This window comes from Cyanistes caeruleus, chromosome 4 (genome assembly GCF_971803275.1).
Source record: "Cyanistes caeruleus chromosome 4, bCyaCae1.hap1.1, whole genome shotgun sequence".
Taxonomy (NCBI): Eukaryota; Metazoa; Chordata; class Aves; order Passeriformes; family Paridae; genus Cyanistes; species Cyanistes caeruleus.
Window position 1 is genome coordinate 61,440,279 of NC_141704.1, and position 26,649 is coordinate 61,466,927.

At 40.9% G+C, this 26,649-nt stretch overlaps 1 protein-coding gene and 1 long non-coding RNA gene across 3 annotated transcripts; one reads left to right on the plus strand and one right to left on the minus strand.

The window, feature by feature from the left end:
• NDUFA9 (NADH:ubiquinone oxidoreductase subunit A9) lies at positions 1 to 12,808 on the minus strand. The gene is made up of 12 exons (XM_086885140.1): positions 12,500 to 12,808; positions 12,032 to 12,373; positions 9,791 to 9,961; positions 8,949 to 9,046; positions 8,683 to 8,774; positions 6,172 to 6,313; positions 5,733 to 5,835; positions 5,198 to 5,265; positions 4,987 to 5,063; positions 3,471 to 3,566; positions 1,593 to 1,659; positions 1 to 272 (listed from the first exon to the last, which is right to left on the minus strand). The coding sequence occupies exons 2-12, from the start codon at positions 12,078 to 12,080 to the stop codon at positions 105 to 107; spliced, it is 1,131 nt and encodes a 376-aa protein (XP_086741266.1). The 5' UTR covers positions 12,081 to 12,373; positions 12,500 to 12,808; the 3' UTR covers positions 1 to 104.
• On the plus strand, positions 12,470 to 25,782 carry LOC111923374 (uncharacterized). 2 transcript variants are annotated; one of them, XR_015285721.1, is made up of 5 exons: positions 12,470 to 12,559; positions 14,520 to 14,565; positions 14,667 to 14,786; positions 16,864 to 17,010; positions 24,714 to 25,782. It is a non-coding gene; the product is annotated as an uncharacterized LOC111923374 (long non-coding RNA). The 2 variants fall into 2 exon arrangements; XR_002861053.2 differs by lacking the exons at positions 16,864 to 17,010; positions 24,714 to 25,782 and having other exon boundaries at positions 14,667 to 14,795.
• Positions 25,783 to 26,649: the final 867 nt, after the last annotated feature.

The window sequence follows — 26,649 nt, forward strand, 5'->3', positions numbered from 1 at the left end:
TTTACATGATTAATACATTTTACTCAGTATGTACACAGTCCTCCAAAGAAGTTGGGTCATCCAAAGGCAGTTTAAGAAGCTTTAAGTATTCCCCTTTTCAGATGTTACATGGGCTGTGTTTTTGGCTTTGCTTCCTCCAGCTCAGCGTCCAACCAGCGGAATCTGCGGTGACGGCGCAGAACTTCGATGGCTTTTTGTTCCAGAGGGGTTGGTTGAATCCCCAGCTCTTCAAAACCAGGAAGGTCAGGAAATGTCATGTCTGTTGTGTGAAACTTCAACAAGAATGGGGAGGGTAAGGAAACAAAAAGATAATTCACTTGAAATTAACAGCTTTACACCCAATGCAATTATTCTCCTGCCAAAAGAAGTAGAGGAAAGAGAAAGATTCAAACGCAACTGTGGCATAATTACACAAGGTCTTGAGTACCAAGACCTTCAACAGGAGGTACAGGTATTCTGCATCCAGCAAAAGCCCTTCAGACTTCAAATCAGGAATAAATACCATGCAGGAAGTACCATCCTTTTCTCTCCATACATTATCAGGGAGGTTACTGAATCACAACTGCAAAATCAAGAACTCAAAGGCTATACCTGAACTCAAATTATGGATATTCTGATTTGTCAGAAAAATGTGCACTGAATTATCACCTCTGATAGATTGTTTTCCTCTGTTTATGGTTCCAATATGGTTCTGTACAGGACAAGTATTCTATTACCATATATGCAACCCCTATGACTTAAATACTAGAAAACAGGTTTCTCTTATGCTGGTGTTCCCCGAGAGGTCTTTTAAGTCAAACATATCTAATATTGTACAGATTATTTAAAGATAAAAAGCTTTGAAAGAGGAACAATCAAACCCAGAAGTGACATGGAGAAACTCACTCTTACACTACCTATGCCATAGCTGACTTGCAGTAGTTTTAGTGATTTGGTGCAGGCTTTTTTTATGATATGTAACTCAAGAAATCAGAAAGGCAGCTGGAAGAAAGGCTTTTGGAGATGTTACTGGAGGACAATCAGGTTAAGTAGGCTATTGATACTGTGTTGTAACAAAATACACTGAACTTCCAATGCTGCACAACTGTTGGGAGAGTCACTGTAATTCAGAAAGCAGAAAGTTATGGGAATGTACATGACTATCTTTGCTAGCCTACACATATGCCAAATTCTGACACTAATACTTGCCAATTCCTACTTTTTCCTTGCTTGCAGTTGGTTTTTTTGCAGCTTATTTCTTCAACCCCAAAGAAACACTCTGAGTAGTCAGGAATAAACATGAAGTGGCAACATTCTCCCAAGAAACGCACTTGTATATTAAGCAGGATTTTGGAATGTGCACAGTGCGTCAGTTCAACTTCAGGTGTTAAAAACCCCATTCCCTGGATGATGAAAGAGATTTTAGTGCATCTAGAGCTACATAAACTGATTAAGAGTGGGGAGCACTGCCCTGCTCACTTTGCTCATCCAACCTCTACTTTTGGCTGTTTTCAATTCCATGTGTTTTTGGGAAATGCAAAACTACAAGGGGGAGTTACAAACGCACAATGAAACACTTCCCAAGAGGGATTTTTGGCTGGTCCCATGCTTACCCGATCCACCTTGTCCCGTGTCAACCATGGTTCAAATGGATTCACCTCAAAGAATCTTGCAACTAAACTGTGAACAGAAGAAATATTGCAGAAGTGCAGTCATTTATCCAGATACTCAGAAATCTGGTAAAAATTACTTCAGACTTAACAGACGGTGAGCAAGAGCTTGTTCTGAAGCTGTTCTTGCAAGCTCTGAGTTCATTAAAGCACTAGATGTGCCAGCCAACAGGTTCTTAGTTGTGTTTCTGGTAATTAACTGTTCCTGAATTATTGGATCTTGTATTTTACTTTGGATGGAATCGAGAAGCAGATCTCTAGAAATTAAAATGAACATTAGTGGGTGGGGAAAGTAAACTCCACATCCAATTCCCCACACACCAGAGGGTTTAATCTTGCCCCTGTTTTTCATCCAAACTCTTCCCTGCCAGTATAGGCAGCAATATAATTAGTCACAAGGTTGGATTCAATGACTCCAGGAAAAAACACAATTGCTGACAATTAAATGAGTTATCAGCAACACAAACAAGCTGGTGGAATCTGGAGCAATATATAATAAGGGTGAGGATTGGGATACCTGCAGTTTTGAGAAATGAAGTTTCCCTTGAAAGAAAGGAAATCTGACAGGGATAAGAAAATAATGCTACAGCTCTTGCTCAGTGTCTTGGGGCCAACAGCAGAATCTCTTACTGAACAGGTCCTCTTGCTGAAGTGCACACCTGGCAGATTAGGGTGTTACTGAGTTACTGCACATAAACATAACCAGGCTCATCTGCCTTTTAGGTGCATTCTTTTCTCAAAAATATGAACTATCACTTACTTTAGCCCATAAATAAAGAAGTGTAACATGGACTGCAGCAAATGTGAATAAAACAAAGAAGCACCCACACAGCTCCTTTTCAACAAGCTGCTCTGTGTCACCAGAGCCATGTTATAACCTGGTACCTGTTGCAGCCAATACAAGAACAGCCACAACAGTTTAGGAGGTTCTAAGCATTATCCATCAGCACTTCCATGAATCCAAAGCCGATTCCTACTGGCGGAAGGGTTCTAACTCTGGTGACTAATTAAGCTTATTAATTTGCATTGTACTAAAAATGAGGAGGACCAGGATGCCAAATAATAACACAGCCCCATCGTGCTGAGGGCAACTTCTGAAATGGCATTTATTGCTTGGGGTAGCTCTTCAAAAAGATGTGATTACTTCCCAAGGATCAGGCCCAGGCTCAGTAGCAGATCCTTAAGATTTTGCACAAAAATCTGTCAGGGGCTGCAGTCAGCAACATACACAGAGATTCTCCCTGTGGTATTATTAAAGATAATTTGGTTTGCTACTAATTTTATCAAATTAGGACCTTTTTCTACTTCTTGGCTCAGGAAAGCCATTCAGTCACAGCATCACTTAGGTTGGAGAAGACCTCCAGGATGATCAAGCCCAAGCTTTGCTGATCACCACCCTTGTCAACCAGACCAGGGCATTGAGTGTCACATCCAGTCGTTTATTCAACACCTCCCTGGGTAGCCCATTACAATGTTCAACCACCCTTTCCATGAAGAAATTATTCCTGATGTCCAATCTGATCCTTCCCTGGTGCATCTTGATGCTATGGCCTCTCATCCTGTCCCTAGATGTCAGGGACAAATGACTCTGAAATGAACAGCTATATTAAGCTCACTACAAGCATGCACTTTATGTACCAGATCATCAAACGCAGGCCCGTTCCTGAGCTGAAGGCTCAAATTGGCTAACAAGTATCTCAGGAAAGGCAACTTCCACAACCCCACCATGTTAAATAAGAGCTGGGCAGAGTAAATAATCCATGCAACAGGTATTTATGCTTCTGTGCTGCCAAGAGCTTACTGAATTAGGGTCCCACTTACTGGTAGAGAGGCCGTGGCAGGGGGTAGGGAATGAAGGGGTGGTGGGATATGGCGTAGATATACTCGACCATGTCATACAGGAGGTACCGGTGAGGTCTGGAAGGGAAAGCAGCAAACATCACACCTCAGTCAGCTACACTTCCGTATTTGCAGCAAGAGAAAAAAAATATAATTTAAACACTCCACCCCTAAAGCTACAAAAAGCCTATTCCTTCCATCCAAAACATTTGCCAGCAGAGACTCCCCCATGGCTCACAGGGAGGAGGTTTATCCAGGAGGACTGCAGCCTGGAGAAGGGCCCACCCTGTAGCTGGGGAAAAGCATGGAAAAGAAGTGACAGGAAAGAACAGTGGGCTTTTGGCCAAGGCTAACCCACCACAACCACACTGGATTAAATGTATTCTGTGTGCTTTGAAAGCACACCTGAATGTGCCTCCTTCCATGCTGACTCTAATTCTGAACTCAAGACTTCCAGCACTATGAGAAATTTGTTCAAACCCACTTGGAAACCAGAAAGCAAATAGAGGATTAAGGACACTTTATTAACAAGACATCCCATCTTTGGTAGGAAATGGCTGCAGGGATATTGATTCACTTGCTTTTACTTGACCAACGATATCTTGTTCTATTTAAAAGCAAGATGAATTGTCCAAAAAATGCATTCCTCCCCTCTCAAGATGGAGTGAATGAAGCAGTCAGTCTTTCATACACCTAAGAGTAACATAAGCCACTGGGAATTCCCATTCCTTTCTTGTTCACTTTCTGCCTTGACATTTTAGGCTCTCTAAATGGCTCACACTGGCTGTCAGCTATCTCCCTTAGCTTTCCAGGCAATTTGCTGCCATTCCAAAATGTTCTGAAAAGCAGCATGACACCACAAGAGCACACTGCTGAGCAGTTTGATAAACCCAGGATATCACAGATGCCAAGGTCTGAGGTTACAGGTATGATAACTGAGTCTTCAACTAACATGAACTCAGGAAAAGTTCCAAGAGATCAGAGACTCATAAAATGGTTTGGGTTGGAAGAGACCCTAAAAATCATCTCATTCCAATCCCTGTCAAGGGCAGGGACACCTTCACTAGCCCAGGTTGCTCTGAGCCCTGTCCAACCTGGCCTTGAAGTCTTCCAGGGATGGGACAGCCACAGCTTCTCTGGGAAACCTGTAAATCTAGTTTCTAACTATAGATCCACTGTAGATCCACTGCCTATAAGCCATTCTAATTCCAGGTGGTTTCCACACAGCTTTACCAGAATTTTCCCCAGATCCATGTTGTCAAGCATATTTCCCAAGCTGCCTATTTCTTTGTGTGCACATACATGCCATGAAATGCAGTGGGGCCCAGAGTAGTCACAGTAAGAGCTTGGGCCATTTTTCCTCCCAAAAAGGAGGTGAAATTTATTGCAGCTCAAACTGTGTGCATGGGTGGAGCAATTAAATGTACTGTGCAGCATGCCAAAAAATGACACCCAAAAGATGTACTACAGTTAATCAGAATCACAAAAAGTGACCTACCCAGCCAAGGCATATGTTTTTCCTTTTGCATCAGGATTCTTAATTGCACTAATAATTGCCTTTGCTACATCAACCACCTGTGAGGAACAAATTCCGACAGTTACCATGAGAAAACAGGAATACATGCACACACTCTTCTTTCAGAAGTGGTTTACAGACTAACACATCCACCCACTGAGGATTTGGGATTGAGATTTCATGGAAAACTTACATAGACTGGTTGCTTGACTGTTTTCTTGCCCAAAGCAATAAGAGGCACACCACCAAACCAGCGCATGTCTGATGGAAAAAAAGATACAATCTGGGAACCCCTTCACTACCAGAATAATCAAGACATTTTACACCACACTGAGTGTGGATCTCTTCTGAAAATTGACTTCACTTTAAAAAAAAAATATAGAATTGGGAAGAATTCCCAGCTAATTGCAGCAGTATTTTTTTAAGACACATTTAGTTTTTGTATTAACAGCAATGAGAGGGCTGCATTTGCTGTTTCTTTAGAGTGGCTCAGTATACAGCCTCCCCTCAAAAGAAAATTATTACAAAAATAAAAACAAAGAGCAACATCTAACTAGATTGAGAAAGAGTTCTGTCAAGAGTGAGAATTTAGTATGTTGCTATGTATCCCACACATTCCCAGTAAAAACACACCTGTCTGCTTCTCAGAAGCAAATCCCATTTTCTCTCTGTTCTCTACAGGCAGTTATACAAATCACACGTGAGTTTATTATTCCAAGAGTACATACTTGCATAATGATTGAGAAATCGGTCCTCTCTCCCAAACATCTCAGAGGGCTTCAAAATTATAGCATCTGGAAATTCTTCCCTCACTACTTCCTCTCCAACAGCCTAGCAATTAAAACAAACACATTCATTAGATCCATACTGAACCAAGCAGAAGTAGATGCCTTTCATAACAGAAAACATCTTTACTACAGAACTAAAAGAAATGACACCATCAGTAGCACAAAAATTATTTATATCTAAGCCGTTTAATCCTTGAGATGCTGCACTAAGATAAAGCTCTCATAGAAAGCCCAAACATTTTTTAGCTGCAGAAAACAGTCTTTTGTAAATTCATACACTGATTTCCTTCAAACAGACCCAGCTGGGGGAAAAAAATAGACCCAAACCAAACACAAAGTACATTCTCAGGAAATACATTTGCGTGGATTCCAGACTTACTTTGACCCTGAGGTATTTGGAAGGACTCTTCATGTTAGCATTCAGGTGAGAGATATGAATGAATTTTTCCACACCGGCTTCCTTACTTATGTGTGCAATATTTTGAGGAATATTTACAAATTCATCTTCAAATTTGAAGTTTCTAAAGCAAGGCAAAACCCAAATGTTACTTTAAGAGCAATCAACAATGGCTACCAACCAGCCATAAATCAATTATTATGTATTACTTGAATGAATATCAAAAACCTATACTGACATTCTTCGTTAGAAACAAAATTTCCCTTCATGACAGACTCTTCATGTAATAAAACTTAGAGGCAAGTGACATTGCAACTGTAATCTTCAATTTTAGCTTCTCTGCCTTTTCACCTGATAAGATTAAATCAGTATGAGAAATCCTCTTGCCCATTTGTCTGTGACAAATAGAAAACTCACAGTGAAAGTGAAAACAGCTTATTTTTATTAAAAGTACTCCTGCATCTTGAACTCTGAGCAAGGCTGTGTTTTCACAAATCCTGTTCAAAATTTGCCTTGATTTGACACATTAATTACACTACAAAGAAGCTAAAAATTTCTGAGCAGCACAAGTCAGGTCAGATGCCTGGCAGGGGGGAAGCAGACAAAAACAAACCAGCTAACACAGAAGTGCTCATGCAAATGGAAAAACAATTTGTCAGAGCATTTAGAACCATTTCAGAGCTGAAAGGGACTTCCAGGAGAAGCAAGAAGAAATCCTCCCCTCACTGTATGACATTCAAGGGGCCTAAATTAGGAGGTTATACTGTCAACCAGTTTGGTATCTGATCAAGAACAATACAGAAGCTCTGTCTCCACACAGAACTGACATTACAGGCTACCAACAATCCCAAAATTCTTTCCAACTATTCCAAGACCGAAATGGCTTCTCATGTCATTGTATTGTTCCTGTAAGCACCCCTGCACCCTGACCATTTGCTTTGGGTAGCAAACATCTTACCCACACACCTCCCTCTGTGTCCTTATCTCCTCCCACAGCTCTTCAGATCCTACTGAAGTCCAAAGAAAGCCTTAAAAATACAAAGTTATTTTTGAGCCTTCAATAACTAATCTGATCCTGGGAACCATCACTCCTGCTCTGCTCACCAAAACAGATTTAGAAACACATGAGAATGAACAACATCCCTCCCGTAACCATGGAGTTTCAAACAACACAGTACACATAGAGGAGCCTGGACACAAGTACAAGACAAGAAGGAAAGTATTTCATGGCAGGCTTTGCTTTTTTTTGCCTGATCTCTCTATCTAATCTTACTTTTCTTCCTGCCCAAGTTTTTCACAGGCTCTGGGATGATTACAATGGTTACTCAGACCTGATGTTTAACAAACCAGAGAATTTGATCTCAGGGTTTCAGCACCACCAATACCCACATGCATAAAATATGTGATTAAAACATTTGTACCACACAGTGGTTAAGTTCTGCAATGTCTGAAAGTTTTAAACATGGACCAAGACTTGTCTGTTTGAATCTACTGAACTGTACAGAGAACAAGGTTCAGGAATTTTTAAATAGAATGAAAGCTTTCTGTTGTTTCCCTTATATTTCCTTTTAATAACAAAAGAAACTGTCATTTCTATAAATCATACTTTTTACACAAGTCCAGAAATTTTGAACATCAAAGGACTGTTCATAAAAAGAAGGGCAACAAAAGCATTAGGGTGTAAGCAGAGACGAAACTGGTATCTGCATTTGTTTCTGTCTACAATGAAAGCAAAAATTATGTACCATATAAAGGCAAATCTCACCATTAAATTTCTGTCTAGCAGTTCTGCACAAGGCTTTAAATAAAATGGACATGATTGCCTGAACACACACACACAAAGAAGGCTGTTCTCAGAGAAGGCACACACACAGGCTGTTACAGGTATTTTTAACCTAAAATATGGGAATTGTAAAATTAATTTCAAAAAGGAACTATTCTTGAAATTATTATCAAAGAATGCTTCTGTAGCTAATATTGGCTGTACCAAAATCTATCGAGGAATGATGTTATTAGTCAATCTTAGGGACTCTTCATCAGCTAATCCTGTTTGATTATGGCATTTTCTAGCAGGCTACAACCCACCACGACATCCAAGTGACAGGATGAAATCTTACTTCTGTGATAATGTAAATATAATCTAAGTATGAGTTAAATAAAAATAAAATGTAAATGTAAATATAAGAAATTGGTATAAGAAAAGGCCCTGTCATCTATACGAAGGCACTCAGGGAACACCTATGAGGTACATGAAAGCAGCACATTAAGTTGTACTCTGGAAAATTTTGGAAAGAATGCACTTTTCCAAAGCAGATCACAACCAGGACTGGAGCTAACCATTTAAAGAAATTTTATATGCAAAATGTTTGGGTTGCCTTTTCACAGAAGCCAAGAATAATGAAAACATCACTGCACACACATGCTGTAAAACATGGCTACAATACCTGATGCAAATCTATCATATACAGGAAAAGGAAAAAAAAGGAAAATTACTTTGTTTCCCATTCCTTTCCAATAAGATTAATGACCACATTGCTGTGCTCCACGGCTCTTCGGATGGAATCTTTGTCCCTGCAGTCCCACTCCTGCAAGCAGAGCATCAAATGGGGAAAAGATGACAAAATGTGTCAATAGGCATCACCAAAGCAAGCTCTTTCACACCATTTCTATTCAGAGGCTACACTATAGCTGGATTTGTGTCTTTGAAAAGGATTACCTGGCTGCCCAGGGGTTTGAGCTTGATCTCAAACCAGACTCACCATGAAAAGAAGCTGTCCCAGGTCACCCATGGGCCGCAGATACATCAGGTCATACTGATCACAGCGATAGGGGATGATGACTTGAGAGCCAATGCGACCTAAAGGGCCACAAAAAATCCAAAGTTTCAAACAAATACATCCCTTTAAGTAGATGAAGTTCTAAATAAAGCAAGCTCCCTTTTTTCCCCCTGGCATTTAAGCATTACAATTAGACACAGGTATCTTCAATACATATCTGCAAAGCTAAACGTAGAGCAGAACAAAGGTTCTTCTTGAACCTGTGTAATTCAAATTCTTAAATAGGATTCTTTCCTTAATATTTAGGCTTGTAGACAAAATGGCAAAGCTTGTTAACAAACAACAAAAATGGTGTGTCCTATAAACACAGCACAATAACTAAAAAAATTAAATATATACAACAACCTCTACATTTTTTAAGTTGCATGAAATGAAGGAGGGGAAAAAAGCAGCATGGGTTATTTTCCAAAATTTAAATACAAAAGGGCAGTTTTAAAGAATTCCAATCAAATTCCTGCAAGCCTTTTAGTAAAATGTCTTAAGTCTAGTACCAGAAGAATCAAATACATGCTGTAGCTCTCCTCAGGCTTGCATTCTATAGAGGAGTAGGACTTACTTTAATGACCTTAAGCTTCCAAAGCTCCAATATTTCCCTGATTAAAACGCTTTTTACTATTTGTCACATGCAGTCTCAAGCAGACTGCAGAACACTTAAGACCCAAAATGCCAGACACTTCTCCATCACCCTAACCTAAAGAGTAATTAGTTTTGTTAAACATTTTTTTGGGTAGTTTTTTTTCATCAGTACTCCTGGTGAGCATTACCTAAGCGGTTGACAACATATCGTCCCAGGAAACCTGTGGCTCCAAAGACAGTGGCCACAATGCCACTGACAGAGGATCTTCCACTTCTCCCATGAGGAATCACGGCATGATGGACTTGCCGGTGCTGCTGCAACACCAATGGTGCTGCAGTCAGGACAGAAGCTCCATGGCCTGCAACACCGAACAGGAGAGAGTTTGGGACATTAACTGGGATTCAGCACTGCTAACTCACAGCTTATCTTGGTTTTCTCATCACAAATCTCTAGCATCCCATGCCAAGATGGGCTGTTTCAGAGGTATCTGGAGAGGTCAGAGGGGAGCAGACCTGGGAAGCTATTAGTAAAGTTAAGCACCAAACTGAGACAGGGAAGGAGCTGACAAAGGTTATCAGTTCTTAAAGAGCAAGTAAAGCTTACTGTGAGTTTAAGGTGAAGCAAGTAAAGAATACTCAATAAAAATACAAAATATAGCAGGGGAAGCAATAAAAGATACCTCTTGTATCACAGGCTCTGAAGTGAGGAGATAGGGAGAGATGCAAAGAGCCAGAGCCAGGATACACAGGATACTGACTCAAAGCTGTTTCTTTCCTCAAGAAGCTAGGAAAACTTGGGAGCCATGGAGGCAGGACATAATTAGGATACTGATATGCAAGAGCATGTGGTGACAGGACAAGGGGGAATGGCTTCACACTGACAGAGAGCAGATTTAGATTGGATATGAGGAGAAAATTCTGTGAACCACTGTGAATGTGGTAAGGCCCTGGCACAGGTTGCCCAGAGCAGCTGTGGCTGCCCCATCCCTGGAAGTGCCCAAGACCAGGTTGGATGTACTGGGAGCAACGTGGCACTTGCACACTGAAGGTTTTATCCCAATGTGGTTAGGAATTACCAGTACACAGGGGCACTGACATTGCACCCACAATGTTCAGAAGATTAAAATGATAGGGTGTGTTGAGGCATAAATAATATTCTGTTACCCCAGCTGGCAGAACTCAAACCAGAAAGTCCAACCAAATTTCAGTGACTGATGGAGGTTTTTTGCTACACAAACATCTGCCTATCCCTGTTGTCTCCACACCCCACAAACTGGGAAAAGATATTACATCCCAAATTTTGCCCTGAAAGGCAGTTTGAGAGCCCCTGAAAGTTAAAAAAAATCAATAACAATTTATATGTTTCAACTATCCACTGGCTTTTTTACTGTTACTTCTGCGAAAATTATTGGTGACAGGCTCTTCATAATGCCTCTTCACTGTCATACTAACAAATAATATCTAATTACGGTTTTGTATCCTCTCACTTTTGTGTATCCCCCTGCTGTGCTTACCTTACGCTGTAAGGTGTTTAGTAATGAACAACTTTCCTTGTTCCATAACTCTATGGGGTCTGGCTGTCACAAATTACATGCCCAATCATTGCTTCAAATTCCATTTCCCAGAGCAGCTGTGGCTGCCCCATCCCAGGCACTGTCTGAGGCCAGGCTGGATGGGGCTCTGAGCAAGCTAGGAAAGTGGAAGGTGTCCTTGCCCATGGCAAGGGATTGGGACCAGATGATCCTTACTGTCCCTTCTAATCCAAATAATTTTGTCGTTCTATGAATTAAAGCTCAAATATCCACAGCAAACCCAAAGTGCCCTTTTCTCTACCCAAAAGTTCGTCCATCCCCATCTTCTCCCATCCCCACGAACTGGAAAAAGACACCACATCTCTCATTTTGTCCTGGAAGGTAGTCTGACATCCACTTAGGTAAATAAAGAACACACTGCTCCCATTAGAAGGATATTGAGCTCCTCCCTCCCCTTTACCAACAAAACCTATTTACCCCCTCCCCTGTTACTCAGAGTGTGAGCAGACTCAATTTAAACGGAGGCCAAGACCCAAATACGTGCTTTAAATATAATATTGGTAGCTGAACTGTACTACAGATCATGGTCAAAAGGTCACAGTCACCTAAGAAACAGCAAAAGGAACCTAAGCTTTTAGCTTACAGGGCAGTGAACCCCAGCTACATCCCGAGCTCCTTGTGCTCCAATCCCCAGCTCCCTAAGGAGAAAGGAGGCAGAATCACGTTCACTTCCGCGCTCCCAGAAAAAATTTCGGCAGCTCCTTCCCCACCACTACGTGGGAGCTCCCCTCGCGCAGAGCCGGGAGCGGAGCACGTCCCGGGCTGGGGCAGAGCCGCACGGACGGGCCGAGTTCGCTGAGGGGCGGCCGGCGGGGCCGGACCGGGCCCGACACTCACCTGCCCTTGGCAGCCGCAGCCCGCGGGCGCAGCGCGTCGCCGCCGCCATCTTGTGCCTTCCCGGGGCGGGGCGGCGCGTGCGCGGGGCGCCGGGCGCAGCGCGGCTGCGCAGGGAGGGAGCGAGGGGTCCCTCAGGACCCCTCAGGACCTGCCAGCTTAATTAAAAAGTCACGGAGCTCATTAGTGTCGGGGAGGTTGTGGTGGTTGGTGAGAGTGATTTGTGATCCAATACTGCTGTGTCAGCTGGGCTATGGCACTGAGTGGTGCCTCCAGTGTTTCCTCCAACACCTCAGGGTGCAACGGTAACTCCAGGGACGGTAGCTCCACCTCCAGCTTGGCAGCCTGTTCCAATGTCCAAGAAAGAATTCTCCTTTAAGTGAAAAAATTCTTCGTAGTGTCCAACCCGAGCCTCTCCTGGTGCAGCTTGAGGCCTGTGCCTTGTTCCCTGGGAGCAGGGCCCGACCTTACCTGGAAGCGCTTCGTTAGCAGTGGATGTGCTGCTATACATAGCTGACAAGGAAAGTCAAGGTGTGTTTGGCCTGTTTACAGATGGGAAGGGGAAGATGAGGGCCTGGCTCTTCCCTGGGCACTGTCAGTGCTCATAAAACCAGGGGTACAATGGCACTGTGGGCTTGCAACAGAAGAAAATGCTCCTGGCCTTGGTCTAAACTACTCCAAGTGCAGAGCCAAGCTGAAGATGTCACTGCTCTCCAATCCACTGTATCAGGGGAAAAACATTTCCATGATCTTTCCCTTCCAAGTACAATCTCTTTATTTGTACGACACTCAAATGGCAACACAAACTTCTCTGGTGGAGTCCAGCTACAATCGTGGAACCATCCAGCAAAAACACAGCTCACAAAAGTGCCAGCTGAGAAAGCTCTTGTTGCTTACAACTTCAATTGCACCCAAGAGCTACCAGTACACACCCTACTGCCTGCACTTTGCTTCTCAGCTCTATGAACCATCATAACCCTTCAGTCTCAGAGAGCCAGGATGCAACACCAGTGACTGCTCACACACTAAAGGTACTAGGACAGAAAGCTCAACAACCTGGCTTTTGCATTCCCACCGTAAGCTCTAACCAACAGAACTGCCTGTTAGGAAAAGCCATTAAATGTCACCAAGACCACCCAATCTACAGATCCAAAATTGGTTTCTTTGCCAAAGAGAAGAACTATAAACCTGTCTCAAAAGAAATTAGATCCCCTTCACCAGAATGAGCAACACCCAAGAAATGAGCCCCTACAAAGGTGCCAGAAAACTGTCATTGGGCATTACCTGCCCAGGGCACTCTTACCTGCTGCACACCAGTCCTGAGAGTAGCTGCTTACCTTATCTGAAATAAGTGCACTGCCAAAATTTCAGAAGGCCATCTCAGAGAAGTGGGAAACACATGCCAAATTGAACAGTGTGAGGAGCAGTTCTTTGGGTACAGCTGAAGTAAGGAAGCACCAGTATTCTCAGCTGACACTTCTGTGAGCTTTGCTTTTGCCGGGTGGTTTCAATTTTGTAGCCGAGATCTGCGAGAATGAAAAAATGTATTAGCATAAAGGAGTTTGTGTTGCCATATAAGTGGGAGGTAAATAATAGTTTTTACTCGGGAAGGCAGCGAAATCCTTTTGTCCTGAAAGCTGATTTGAGCGCAGTGGCGATTTCAACCTTGACCTGTATTTTTGGTACTTTAAGATAGGCGAGGTGCATTTTCTTCTTTTGCGAGTCCACACCGCCATCGCGTGGTTCATCTTCTCTCAGTGCCCAGGGAAAAGCCGAGCGCTCTTCTGTGCCGGCTCCATTCGTGTGAGGGCAGTCAGTGTAGGAGTTGTGTTGTGGATGCTTTCTTCGAGACTGAAAGCATGTGATCCTGCATAGAAGGGAGGGACGTGTGATTCTGTATGCGAAAGAATTCGAATTGTTTCACCGCTGGCTGGGCAGTTTTTAAGGCTGCAAAGGGAAAGTGAATTCCAGCCCTGCCTCTTTGTTCTAGAACTTCTCCTTGGGAGCAGCTGCTGAACGTTCTTAAATTTGTAACTGGACTCTATGAGACTGATGAGTGCATGGGGGTCCCCAGAGCTGTGTGCACAGACCTGGGTGTGCTGCACTTCAAAAGTGGGGACAAAGTGGAGGCCAGTGCTTACTTTTTGACTAGGAGCTTTGGATTGAGAACAATAGCTGGACATAGCAGGTTTTGAAGGTGGGCTCTGCAAGAGTGAAGGAATGTGATGGTCCATGGGCATAAATCCACGGTGTGTGTTGCTTTTTACAAGATGTGAGTTAAAAACAACAGCCTCCTGAGCGGGCACCTTTTGTGACCAATAGTTCCACTTGATATGGTTTAGGTTCAGGAACTCCGCGTGATCGAAAGAAAGAATGGGGTAGTCCATTTAGTTTGAAAGGAAAACTCCTAGCCCCTGTTCGCAGGATGATGTTGATAGCCTTCAAAGGGAATGTGAAACTGAGCAGCTGTTTTCTCCTCTTTTGTTTCCAGATTAAAATGATGCAGTTGGGCTCAGCGATAGAGCCAAAGTGTCAAGGTACATGCAGCTGAAAAAAAAGGAGCATAATACGAATGTGTGTTGTGCGGTTTAAAGCTGAGCAGGAAAAGGGACACCCAGCACTGTCTCTTTTATTCCAGGTTCTTTTCTTCAAGGCAGCTGACGATCCTGGAGGTCTTTAGGCGAAATTGAAAAGATAGGATTCCACATGCAGCTTAGAAGAAACTTAGCTTCCATTTGAAACCCTAATGAGACCCTAAGTATGGAAATCAAGTGGCACTCTGACTTCATGTTCTAGGGAAAGAAACAGTTGCTAGCCAACCCCTCCTTCTCGCAGCTTTCCAACTGCACACCTCACTATCGGTTTACATGCATTCCTTCTCAAGTTTCTTTCACTCTTTTCTAAATTCTTTCCTAAATTCTCTGTAATAGTTTTCCCCAAAACATTTGCATTTCACCTCTCCTCATCTGTGTTGGTGTCAAAATCTTTCAGAATCTCTCAGGAGGTTGCAGATCTCAGTGACAACAAAGCTTGCAATACCTTTAGTAAATGTGGCTTTTCCTCTTTTCCTTTTTACTATAGCCCACAAGAAGAGTATTAAAATAGAACTAGAAGAAAGGCAAAGAATTAACAGCATTCTTTTTGCTTGTCTTAGCCTCTCTGCAGTGGAATACAAAGGTGTTAAGGCCATAACTCCTGTTCCTGCTTTTGCTTAGTTTGAGATATCTATGTGACATGAAAAGATAGATAATAGGGACTTTGAAAAGAGATCTAGATTTTGTTTTGGTTTTTTGTTTTTGTTGTGGGAGCTGCACTTCTCATCTTTTCTGATCAGAAACCTCTTTTTAAAATTCTTAAATACCATCTGGTTTCTGTTCCATCTCATATAGTGATGGTTTGTTTTATCTAGTTTCTTGTGGTGCAGAGGAACTTTCAATTTGTCTAGTAAAATATATATATATATATATATAAAAATCACTATCTTTATCTAGGCAGATATTTAAGTCTTCAATTCTATTTCTCTGTAATTATACAGAGAGAGTAAACTCAATTCCTTAAGGCTTCACTATGGTCTGAAACCTTTCCTACAGAGTTCTTGATGGAGGACATTTTGTCCCCCTTTATAACTCCTGTACTGCTGAGTGTCCTAATAGACTGTCTGGATCTTAAAAAGAATTTCAGCACAGTATTAAAAGCAATGAAAAAAAGAAGCAATAGTATAAACTTGGCTAACAGGCACCCAAAACCCCTGTGAAGTCACAGTAATTTTGTCTGTGCTGTTAGAAGCAACTTTGTTTCAAAATTGGCTTTTACAAAGACATTTCCAACATTACTCTTGAGAATACAAGGAAAAATTGCTGCTAGCTCTTGAGATTGTAATCTTGTTTGATTTTTTTTTTTAAAAAAAAGATACTTAAATTTCACTAGATGGCAATATCAGCAAGAGGAGGGCTTGTAGCAAGTCACATCTTTTCCTTTTTATGTAAACATAAAATTATGTGTCTTTAATGGTGCAAAAGGTAACTTTCTATTTTGGAAGACAAATCAACTCAGTGGAGGTATTTTGCCATAATGTCTGGTTTGCTCTGGAGATGGTTTGGATATTGTGAAGTCTGGAAAAGATCAGTGTAAAAACAAGTAGAATCCTGAGATTTGTGTCTTTTCCTCCAGAAATATTTCTCTCCTGAGCACCCACCTGACAGCCTTTGCTTTGAGCCCTTTTGCAGGGACAGGATCCAAGCTGCACTTTTTCACTTTTCCCCCAGAGTCTCCTGTCTTACAGCAGGCATGTCACAGTCAGAAGAATGTTTCTGCATTTCCATAAGGACAGAAATAATGATTATAGCATTTATGGAACAGCTGCTGCCCAAGTTGCTCAAGTAAATGTTAAAAACAGTCTACTCTGTGCACTGAAAATCAGGCCCCCTCATGAAAGTGTGTGGTGAGAAATAATTCACAAGGAACCATGATTGTCTCCTACACATGATAGACTGAGCAGGCAGTCTGAGGGAAGAACAAAATCAAAAGAAATACCCTATGAAGAGAAAATATTCCTATTCCTTCAGCTGTTCACTCTGCTACTCAGGCAAAGATAAGGAGAAAACAATATTTCCTGCTATTTTTACACATACCTTGATCACAGGTATTCTTACTGAGGAGAACAGTGCTTTCCTAGGACCAGAGACAAACTGATAACTAGTAAGAATCAGAATAAACAGGAAAATATCAGGAACTGCTCTTAATGCTTTAAGCACCCTCTTTAATTGATTCTTTCTTTGCAGGATGGTAAATATTAACAATAAAATCCTGAGGTTGCTGTTTTCTTGCACTGACAGATACCACCAGGTCTTTCAAGAAGTGTTTACTTACATCCATGAAGGCTTCTTAGTACATTGTACAACTGCAGTGCACAACGAACACTTCCTCAACAAGCAACTTAATTGTCCCCCCCCCCCCCCCCCCAACTGTTCTTTCAAAGAAAGGTAAATACTGTGACAGGAGGTGAGTAATTAGAAAAAGGCATCCTGTTGTCCCAAACTGGTACCCACAGGCACTTTTTAAACATGCTTGCGTGAAAAGGCAGGCATTTTAGCAGTTTTGTAGGGGTTCAGTGGTTTTTGGCCATTCTTTGCACGGACAGTACAGCTTTCCCCATGCATTGCAATTTAGGTGGTTGCTCCTTGCAGTTCCAAAAGACTTCTGTACCTTAATCTCCTCCCTCAGAGCTCCCCACAGATGAGGTCAGGGGAAACAGCAGCACTGTGCCATTGAGTGCTGTCAAAGACACTGTAACAAACTCAAAACGTTTATTTAAAATATTACATCTTAAGCTATAATATTGAAGGCATGCTAAATAGCCAATTCAAGAAGAAAATTAGTTCCTTTGCATTTGATGGAACTATTTATATATTACTAAGATAATAGCCTTAATTGCTTTTCATCTTTGTACAGTTTCACTATTTGCACTAAATTCAGCTGTGAAAGGAGATTATTTAAGTTCAAATTCTAGCTATACTGCAATAGCAAAAATGCTGAATTTTTTTCATTGCAAGCAGAGCAGAAAACATTTACATAGGGAAAATATGGATATAGTTCATATGAGTTATGAATAAATTCCTATTAAAAATTCCATTTTGGATCCTGACTGGAACATAAACTTTCATCATGACAATCAGCAAGATAACCTCACATGCACACTGCTTCTTTTCTGTATTTTTTGGAACAGAGACATGAGTAAAAGCAGAATTCATTCCATATCCTGAGGTTAAGAAATGTAGTTAAGACCGGGTCCTTGACATTGGGCCTTTTACATGGATTTCCTGAGGAAAACCATGTCTGGGAAGGGAACTTGGAAAATATTGTATTATCTTGTGCCACAGGAAGATGTGGTGTTTTGGGCTGAAACATCTACAATTATTTTGTATTTCATTTGAAAGGAACATTTATTTCCATATTTTTCAGTACAGGTACAAATTTTTCATCTCTACCCACACACATACATAGCCAGACTAATTGTTCTTATCTAAAAAATTATTTTAAAATTATTTCTTCTCATTCTAAAACACTTGGAGGCTCCCCCCCCCAAAAAAAACAATTTTCAAAAAGCATTGCCAATAAAAAAATCTCCGAATATACAGATGAGCAGTAATTTCTGTGGTGGGTTGGTTTTGGTTGTTGGTTAGGTTTTTTCTTTGTTAGATTTTTAAAGTTTTTTGGGGTTTTTTTTTGTGGTTTTGGTTTTTTGTTTTTTTAGTGCTCAGATTTATCTGTAAAATCTTGGGTCCAGGAACCTTGTCTTACACCATTTCTGTAAAGAACCATCTCATAATAAACACTCTCGACTTAAAATGCAGGAATAGAAAAAGAAAAATTTGTGTGTAGCTGTCTTCAGTAGTACTGATATTGCCACACATTTAAATTAGCTTGGCAATTATTTTGGGAAAAGCTCAGCTGGGATAATCATCTAAAGGATTTTAGTTGCATGCCAATTGTTTCACTGTATTCTGCCAGCTCTTCTCACCCTACAGAAAGTCATAAATCCTGCTTAAAGGATGCTGTTAATATTGCCAGCAGCTTCAAAGAGGCTGCTCCAGGCAGACAAGCAGGGTTTGGCCTGGATCACAGATAACAAAGCTGGCAAAGTGTTCCCAATTGGCACTCAATTTTCAAAGATAAAAGATCACCCTCCCTACCTTCCTTGTGCCTAGGATTGACATAGAAACCGTTTGTGTGGGTGTGATTCACCAAAAGATGTATGAACAGGCTTTTGTCCATTCCAAGTGTGAGATTCTTGCTGTAAAAAGAGTTAAGGAATTTCCTTTGGTGTTCATACGGAATCTAAATGCTGTCCCCACCCTCTAGGGTACAGTTCCCAGGGATATTTGCAGCTCATATTGATGCCTTAAGATTTTAGCTTTTATATTTTTCAGATTATGTACTGCATTAGTGTAAAACTCTGAACTTCATATAGAGTGTAAGTAAGCTCTCTTCACATTTTGGTCAGACAAAACAATCCTCCTAAGCCTGAGAACCAAGGACATGATCTGCCTCAGGCTCTGAAAAGTATAAACAAAAGTGAATCATGAGGGGGAACAGCAAACTGAAGGTACATGACTTCATTACCTGAAGCTATAATCGGAGAATTAACCCTGATATACAAATAGGCCAAATTTATATCTGTCTGAAAAACTCATGATCACCAGCCATCTGGGGTGTAGCCTCTGGAAGGCTTTTGACTGCCCAAGGTGAATGTGTTGAAGACCTTTACTAAATAACCACTTTATTCTCTTAACTCTGTCCAGCCCCTGTTCTAGTAGCTACTCCAAGGCATCATAACCACAGCAGAGAGAAAACTTTGACTTCCAGGTTTTCCCCAGATGCTACCAAGATGTGTCTGGGAATTGAGAACAAAGATACGTGTGAAAATTCACAGGCTGCAAAATAATTCCATAAGAGCACGAGTGTTGCAGTAAAGACAGACAAGACACATTTTCTTCATGCAACAAATAGCTTAATTTTATTGTTCCTAGCTCATATTTACATGGTTTCTAAAAGCATTGTGTTTAATTCTAATTGGTTAGTAGCTTTTTGCTACTCAGTTCATTGGTTAGTAGTTGCTAGTGTATGTGTTCACCAAAGACTGTCTTCCCTAAAAATGTTTACATTTTTGTAGAATAAATCTCATGGGCACAGAATCAGTTCTCACAGGTACTAGGTTCTTTTCTCACAGGTGTAGGCTCCCTTTCTCATGTCTCTCTACCTCTATTCCAGCTGAGCCCCTCTTCCACAGTTCTCTTCTACTTAGCCGAAGTAGCAGAACCATGATTTTACAAGGTTGACAAGGCCCTTGTTTTATAAGGCTTTACCTATATGCAACACACAAGGACCATCTCAGTACTTGCTGCCAACAGCATTCCAAACCCCTGTCTTGGATTCCTGTCTGAAAGATCTGTCCCTTGCCTCACAGAGGCTGATTTGAAGGCAATTTTCTGGAATCACAACACATTATTCCATCAGTCAGCTTGTCAGTTCAGGAATGAGAAAGCTGCAATGCCATTGCCCCTTAACTGGGTGCATTTTCAGCATGTTGATTCCACTGCAGCCTCATCACCCATCCAGACCTCCTCTAATGAGCTCACCACGGAGGAGAAGAGGGGCAGAGAGAAGAGAGAGCACTCCTGATAGTGTTGCTGAGGTGTTCATGAAAACAGAAACTGATTTTACTGCAAATAGTGACGGCTTTTTGTAAGAGCCTGACGGAGAGATGGGGACTTCAGACGCCTCTCCTTTAAAATGCTGTTTATTGCATAGACTGGGTCACAGCAGCTGGGGGTTGTGGGTGAGCCTATAGCTGCTGGCTGTAGACAAGCCATGAGTCCTGAAGCCCCTTTTCTGTTCATCTTGTAAAGCATCATATCTTTTTCTTTTGCTGTGCATCTTATTACATAACAACCAATCAACATCATATACAACACCTTTACATTTACATATATCCTATCAAAACTGCTAAAATTACCATACTATGTTAGTGACTAACAATCACCTGAGTTAGCAATTACATGTTAAACTCTGAAACTTGTTTTGCAGTGGAAAATCCTTGCTTTGGTAAAAAACATCTCTCTGTCTGCCTATGTGTTTTTTACTTGGTAGCAAACATGCTTTGTTTGAAGACCACTTAACATGTTGGACTTTAGCCATAAAACCTCCTTCCAACTCACCAAACCTTTGTTCTCTCAGCTGTTCAGGTAACAACTGGCCCTAAAAACATCTTTTATATATCAAAGCTTGCTTTAATTTCTTTCATTTCTTTTCATTTCTCATTTCTAGAGAACTTTCTGCTAAGCATTCATATCTGTAAAACTTTTCTGTTAAATTTTCATCCTTCCCAGCAGCGTTTTCCCCCAGCCTGATTTGTGATAGGAAGCAATTGTGTGAAATATGATCAAAGAAACAAAAGGAACACTATTAAAATGAAAAATGCTTAAAATGGAAACACGTAAGAGAAGAAGCCATGAAATCTTTTTATTAGTTATGCTGTTTGTAAAAATGGAATACCAGAAACTCTTACTTGTTTCAATGATCTAGGTATGGATAATATAATTTCATATTTCTCATCTAATAATAAATTTTGGCTTATGCTACCTTTAAAAAGTCCTTAATTTATAGAATAGCCATATAATTCTTTTAGGACAAAAAGGAATTTGCCCTAGTTCTTTCACAATTTTAACTTTTCAAAATTAACAGTTAAAAATAAACTGACAAAGTATCAATAGTGCTTTGTGTTCCTAGGCACAAGTAAAAGCTTTCAAAATATAAAAAGAATGTTTATGCAATGAATATGGACATTTTAAAGTTCCCCACATTGCAAGGAACAACTGTGAAAATGAATACAGGGAAGGAGACGCTGTGTTCTGGCACAGATTTGATAATAAAAGGACATCAGCAGCTCTGTGTGGGTGGTTGTCTGTGCTCCCACAAGCTCCCAATACTCTTCCCAATATGTTCTAATACTTTTGAACAGTATATTTCCTAGGGATTCTGACTGATGCAATGGGAGCAGGGTTGCATGGCAGAAAATATCAGTGTACTCAGTATATTGATGATATCTGAAGCTCCACTTGGCCTGAATTAAGATTTCCTTAGAATCTAACAAAAGATAGCTTTTTAAATTTAAAAAAAAACAAAACCAAAACACCACCAAAAAACCCCCAAAAAACAAATAAGAAAATACCACAAAAAACCAACCAACCAACAAAAAAAACCCAACAACCCCACTTAAAACCTTAAAAAAAAAAAAAAAAGAGGGGAAGGTGCGGGAAGGTGCAGGAAGGTGCGGGAAGGGAAGGTGCGGGAAGGGAAGGTGCGGGAAGGTGCGGGAAAGGAAGGTGCGGGAAAGGAAGGTGCGGGAAGGGAAGGGAAGGTGCGGGAAGGGAAGGGAAAAAGAACAGCAAGCATTTGCTATTTTACCATTCTCCTCAGGACACACTCTTAAGAGGTTTCTCTGGTATCCTTACTGACAGGTCATGTTTTTCAGTCAGGTACAGTCTGAAGTACTCAAAACGTTGAAGGCATTTGCCTTTGACACTTTAGCACTGGTTTTATTTGGTGACTTTTCACAACCTTTTGGCTTTCTTATTTACTCAAGACCGGCTTTGTGCTGCTTCCCCTCAAAGAAGCATCATAAAGGGAGGCAGAATTGATATGTGTCTTAAATTACCTTAGAACTGACACAAGCCACAATAAAAGTAATTTTCCATATTCCTCACACAGGTATCAGAAAATCAATAGCCTTTAAATAATGGCAATATTAATATTTTATAAATCTTTGACAATAAATTTATACACAATTACACTATAAGATATATTATAAAATTACTTTTTAAACACTAATTTAATTTCTATTTTTAAATTTAATTTTCTAATATAAACAGCCTAAAGAACTTTATGAATATTGGCAAAAGACTTGCAATATCATCTAGCATTCTTACTTTATGCAGCTATGTACAGGTCTGCAGTCTTCACACAAAATAAAACATTTATATTGCAGTTAGAACAGAGATAACTGGCACAGCAACAAAACTGGAAACCAAGAATAACTGGAGTTATGACATTTATACACCCCTGCCATGTACTAAAGAGTATTTATGTGAAATCGCTGATTTTTAGGAGCACATCATGTGGCACTCACTGTATCTTTCTGGCTCCTACAGTTGTAACAAAAAGTCAAAAGCTCTCAGTATTTTGTAGAATTATTTCTGAGGTTTTGTTCTTTCATTTGGGTAATTGTCCTGGTTTAGGGCAAATTTGGGAGAGAACCTCCCAATGGGGGTCCCTTCAGAAAACAAATTCAAGTGGCCCCTCCCCCAGCTGGTTCAGGAAAAGATTTCCTTGGATAAACATGGAAAAAAATCTGTTTATTTAACATAAATTGAATAATATTAAACAATAAAACCTCTCGCTGTTTGATGAGATTGCAAATCCAGAAAAAGTCCTTTTCATATGGTGTAGCTCGGCTCGCTCAGGTTCTTATCAGTCCCTCCAGTGCTGGGACCTCCCAGGGTTTGGCTGGGTTTTCAGTCCAGAGCAGGCTTGCACAGATCCAGGAAAAAGGGAAAAAAAATTGTCCAGGGAACTTCCCTGCCTCAGTTAGCTAAAACTAACTAAAAGCAAAGGAGAGCTCGGTCCTGCTGTCTGTCCGTGCTGCAGACAAAACAGTCCAGGAGCAGGATTCAGGGCAGTGAGTGCTCTTTCTCAACACAAACTGTGGTTTATTCTTCCCCCTCTTCGCTCTCAGAGCCAGTCTTACAGGTGCAGAACTTAATACATAACATAAACCACGCAATTTGGGATACAAGCATCAAAAAGTCATCCCAAGACAGTTATTTCGTAATTTTACCTTCTCTTAGTGTTAAGTGGGGGAAGGGAAGATGCTGAGGCTGTAGGGATTGTCTCATTTTTGGATTTGGGGTTTGTTTAAGGCTTCCTAAATCAGCATGGCTAGATTAATTTCTAGAATTTGATAAAAATCTGGATTTTTATCTTAAAATACATATTCTTATGGTAGAAAGAATATTAAGATTTCAAATATGAGAAACTTAAAATATGTGTAAAAAATGCAGGAAAATAAAAATCTCAGCTTTTTGTAAAGAAATAAGTGGCAGCAAAATATTACAGGCCATTACAACATTACTGCTGTGCAATGTGACTCCTCAAAAATAATTGCAAAAAATATCTAAGCACTCCCTGTACTTTTATTTCTAGTTCTGTTCCTCTTACACAGAGCAATATGTCACATTTCCTGTAATCTGTTTTCCAAAAACTGAAAGCTTGAAAGTTTGCTTTACTCTATTAAATCTACTCATTAAGATATGGAGACTTTGCACTCCGCAGAGACCTCTGTTCACTTATTGAGTGAATTATTTATAATCCACTTAAAGGCAGTATTGCTGTAAAATATTTAAATGTAGTTCAGCCTCTGAATCAAAGTCAATATAAACTAGACCAGTTTTGCCAAAGGGAATCTGGAGATTCCCTTTCTACTCTAAATTTTTTCTGTTAGGATAATTTTTTAGCAAAACAATGTTTATCTCTGAAGAATATTCAATACATGTGTATTTTATTTGAAAAAAAACCCCACAGCTCTATTTATAAAAATACAAACACAAATCCCAGCAAAAGCTGTTTAGCTTTTGTTGGGATTGAACAGCCTTTCACTGTTTCACAAACAAGTTCCACAAGTAGTTTTAGTTTTTGTAGACTTATTTAAAATAGCCTATCTTCCAGCAAATTATGTTTCATATTTGAGGCTTATTTGGGATAATGACTATGTACCTTATTACTGTATTTACGAAAGAAAAAAATAAAAAAAAAATCTCCTGAACCATAAAAATCCAAAATGCTGCATGGAAAACATTTGTTTTAATCACATTTAATCACTAAAGGTATCAAATTATTTATGCAAATAGTGACAGCAGATTATTAGCAAAAGCAGTTTTTGGAAATGCTCACTTTACTGATAGCAGCTATGAAGACTTCAAGGTTGAAACCCAAGGCCTGAGAAATTGAGGGGGGCAGCAAAATTTATTCTGAACCTATTTCATACATTTGAAAAGTTTAGTGTTTCTTTTCTTTAAGAATTTAGAATCACCAACTAGATACTAAAATTCTACATTTATTTTGCTCGCAGGTGACTTTTCTAAACTCAAATCCATGCATATACACAAACACTCAGATTGCTGAGTCCAACCTGAGACTATCAATCCCACCTTGCCACCCTGCCCAGAGCACTGAGTGCTACATCCAGTTGTTCCTTGGACATCTCTAGGGCTGGAGACTTCACTGCCTCCCTGGGCATCCCTTCCCAGCCTCTCTGCCCCAGCCTGGAGCTGCAGAGGGTTGGTGTGACCCAAGGGCAGGACTTGACACTTGGCCCTATTGAACCTCAGACCAAACGTGTGGCTTTGCACAACCATGGCTGGCTTAAAGGGCAAAGAGCTGGACTGGAGCAAGGACCACATATTCTGATCACCCCTTCTCTTGTCCATTGCTGCAGTTTTGTGTTTCTGCTGCGCTCATCACAGAGCCAAGTGGGCTATCCTTTCCTCAGCCGAAAGGCAATTATTTTCTTGATTTGAAATAAGAACCTGGAAGGGGTCCTGGTGAGTGCACAGCAATAGACATTTGGCTCCTCACAAGCCTTTCCCCAGTGTTCAGTGTGCACACAATGAGCTAAATTGTACAGCTGTATACAAATGATTTGCAAATGTACAAGACAGATGTGCTGATAATGTGCATAGACTCTCACCCAGATGTCGCAGTGCATTTATGATTATTATATTTGATTCAATTACCTTCTGTATTGTTAAGTTGTATCCCCCTCCTTGTTAATAGTTTAGTCCCAGTTGTGCCCTCCTACCACAGCTGCCAATCCACACCTGCCCCTTGTTCCCTGTTTCCCCTACCATTAAGCTGTCAATCCTCCCTTGTGCCAACCCCCTGCCTGGACTGCCCCTTTGGAATTCCCCTATTCCCCCAAGCCCCATTGGCCCATGTGCCCCACTCTCCTCCCCTTATGTTCGCCTTTGGTTTATGTATTGTGTAACCCCTCCTTGTGCTCCTCCCCTAAGTCTTCCCTATTGGTTTATTATTTGTACACTCCCCTTGCTCCTTCCCCGTATATAAGTTGCTGTAGCCCTGTATCTTTTGTCTTTCCTCCCTGGAACCTTTAAAACAATAAATCCCTTTTGGAAGCTGCATGGAAGACCTCTCCCTCATCCTTGCTAATGCCCTCAATGCTGGACAGCCTGTGCTGTTGAGCATAAGCCCTAAGCTGCCCTGCTTTCCAGGAGCAGCCCACTCTTGGCTTGGTGCTGGGAGCTGGCTGGGGAAAAATCTGGCACTGTGTTGCCCAGGGGTGCACAAAGCTTGGCAGTGATGTCACTGCCGATAAAAATGTAAGGAAGGAGGCAAGTGAAACCCTGCCAAGTGAAAAGTGAATGGCACATCATTTTAGCATGACCAGAGAGTCTTTGGATGCAGGGAATGGAGGTGAGTAGGTACCACCAACTGATCTCTGCCGGGCTCAGACTGAGTAGGAAGTGAGAGCTGAGCACAAAAGAGCTGCTGTGCTTATTTATATTTAATAATTGCACTTGGAGCTAATAATTGTGTGAAAAAATGCAGTTTTAGCACATAACATACAGTCCCTCCTTCCTATTTTCCCTCTGTCATCATAGCTGACACCTGTCTAAGGTTTAACAGCATTTTATCACAGTGAAATCCTCTGCACTGGGAGAAGCACAGTGAGAAACTGCTAGAAGTTTTCCTCCCCAGCTGTTAACCCTGCAGATGAACTTCAGACTTGCATTATTTGTAGTGATAATGCCCTGAGAATGCCTGTGACAGGCCAAAAGACAAAGAGTTACTGCTGAGAATAGATTTGCTTCAAGAATGTTCATCCCAGCATACTCCATTTGTTCAGCATATTTACACAATTAAGACACACCGTGTGTTTGCTTTTTTGGGTAGCTTACAGTCTTACATGAAAACAGCATGGTGAATGTAAATTCACAAGGGAGAGAGGTCTGCAGGGAATGAATGAATGAATGGAGACACCAGGATTT

What these genes read in the sequence shown, in the direction of transcription:
- NDUFA9 (XM_086885140.1), bottom strand. Translation starts at nt 12,080, where the DNA reads ATGGCGGCGGCGACGCGCTGCGCCCGCGGGCTGCGGCTGCCAAGGGCA. An exon ending in ATATGTTGTCAACCGCTTAG is followed by an intron (nt 9,047 to 9,790) that starts GTAATGCTCACC and finishes GTGGCCCTTTAG; the next exon opens with GTCGCATTGGCTCTCAAGTC. An exon ending in TGGGACAGCTTCTTTTCATG is followed by an intron (nt 8,775 to 8,948) that starts GTGAGTCTGGTT and finishes CTCTGCTTGCAG; the next exon opens with GAGTGGGACTGCAGGGACAA.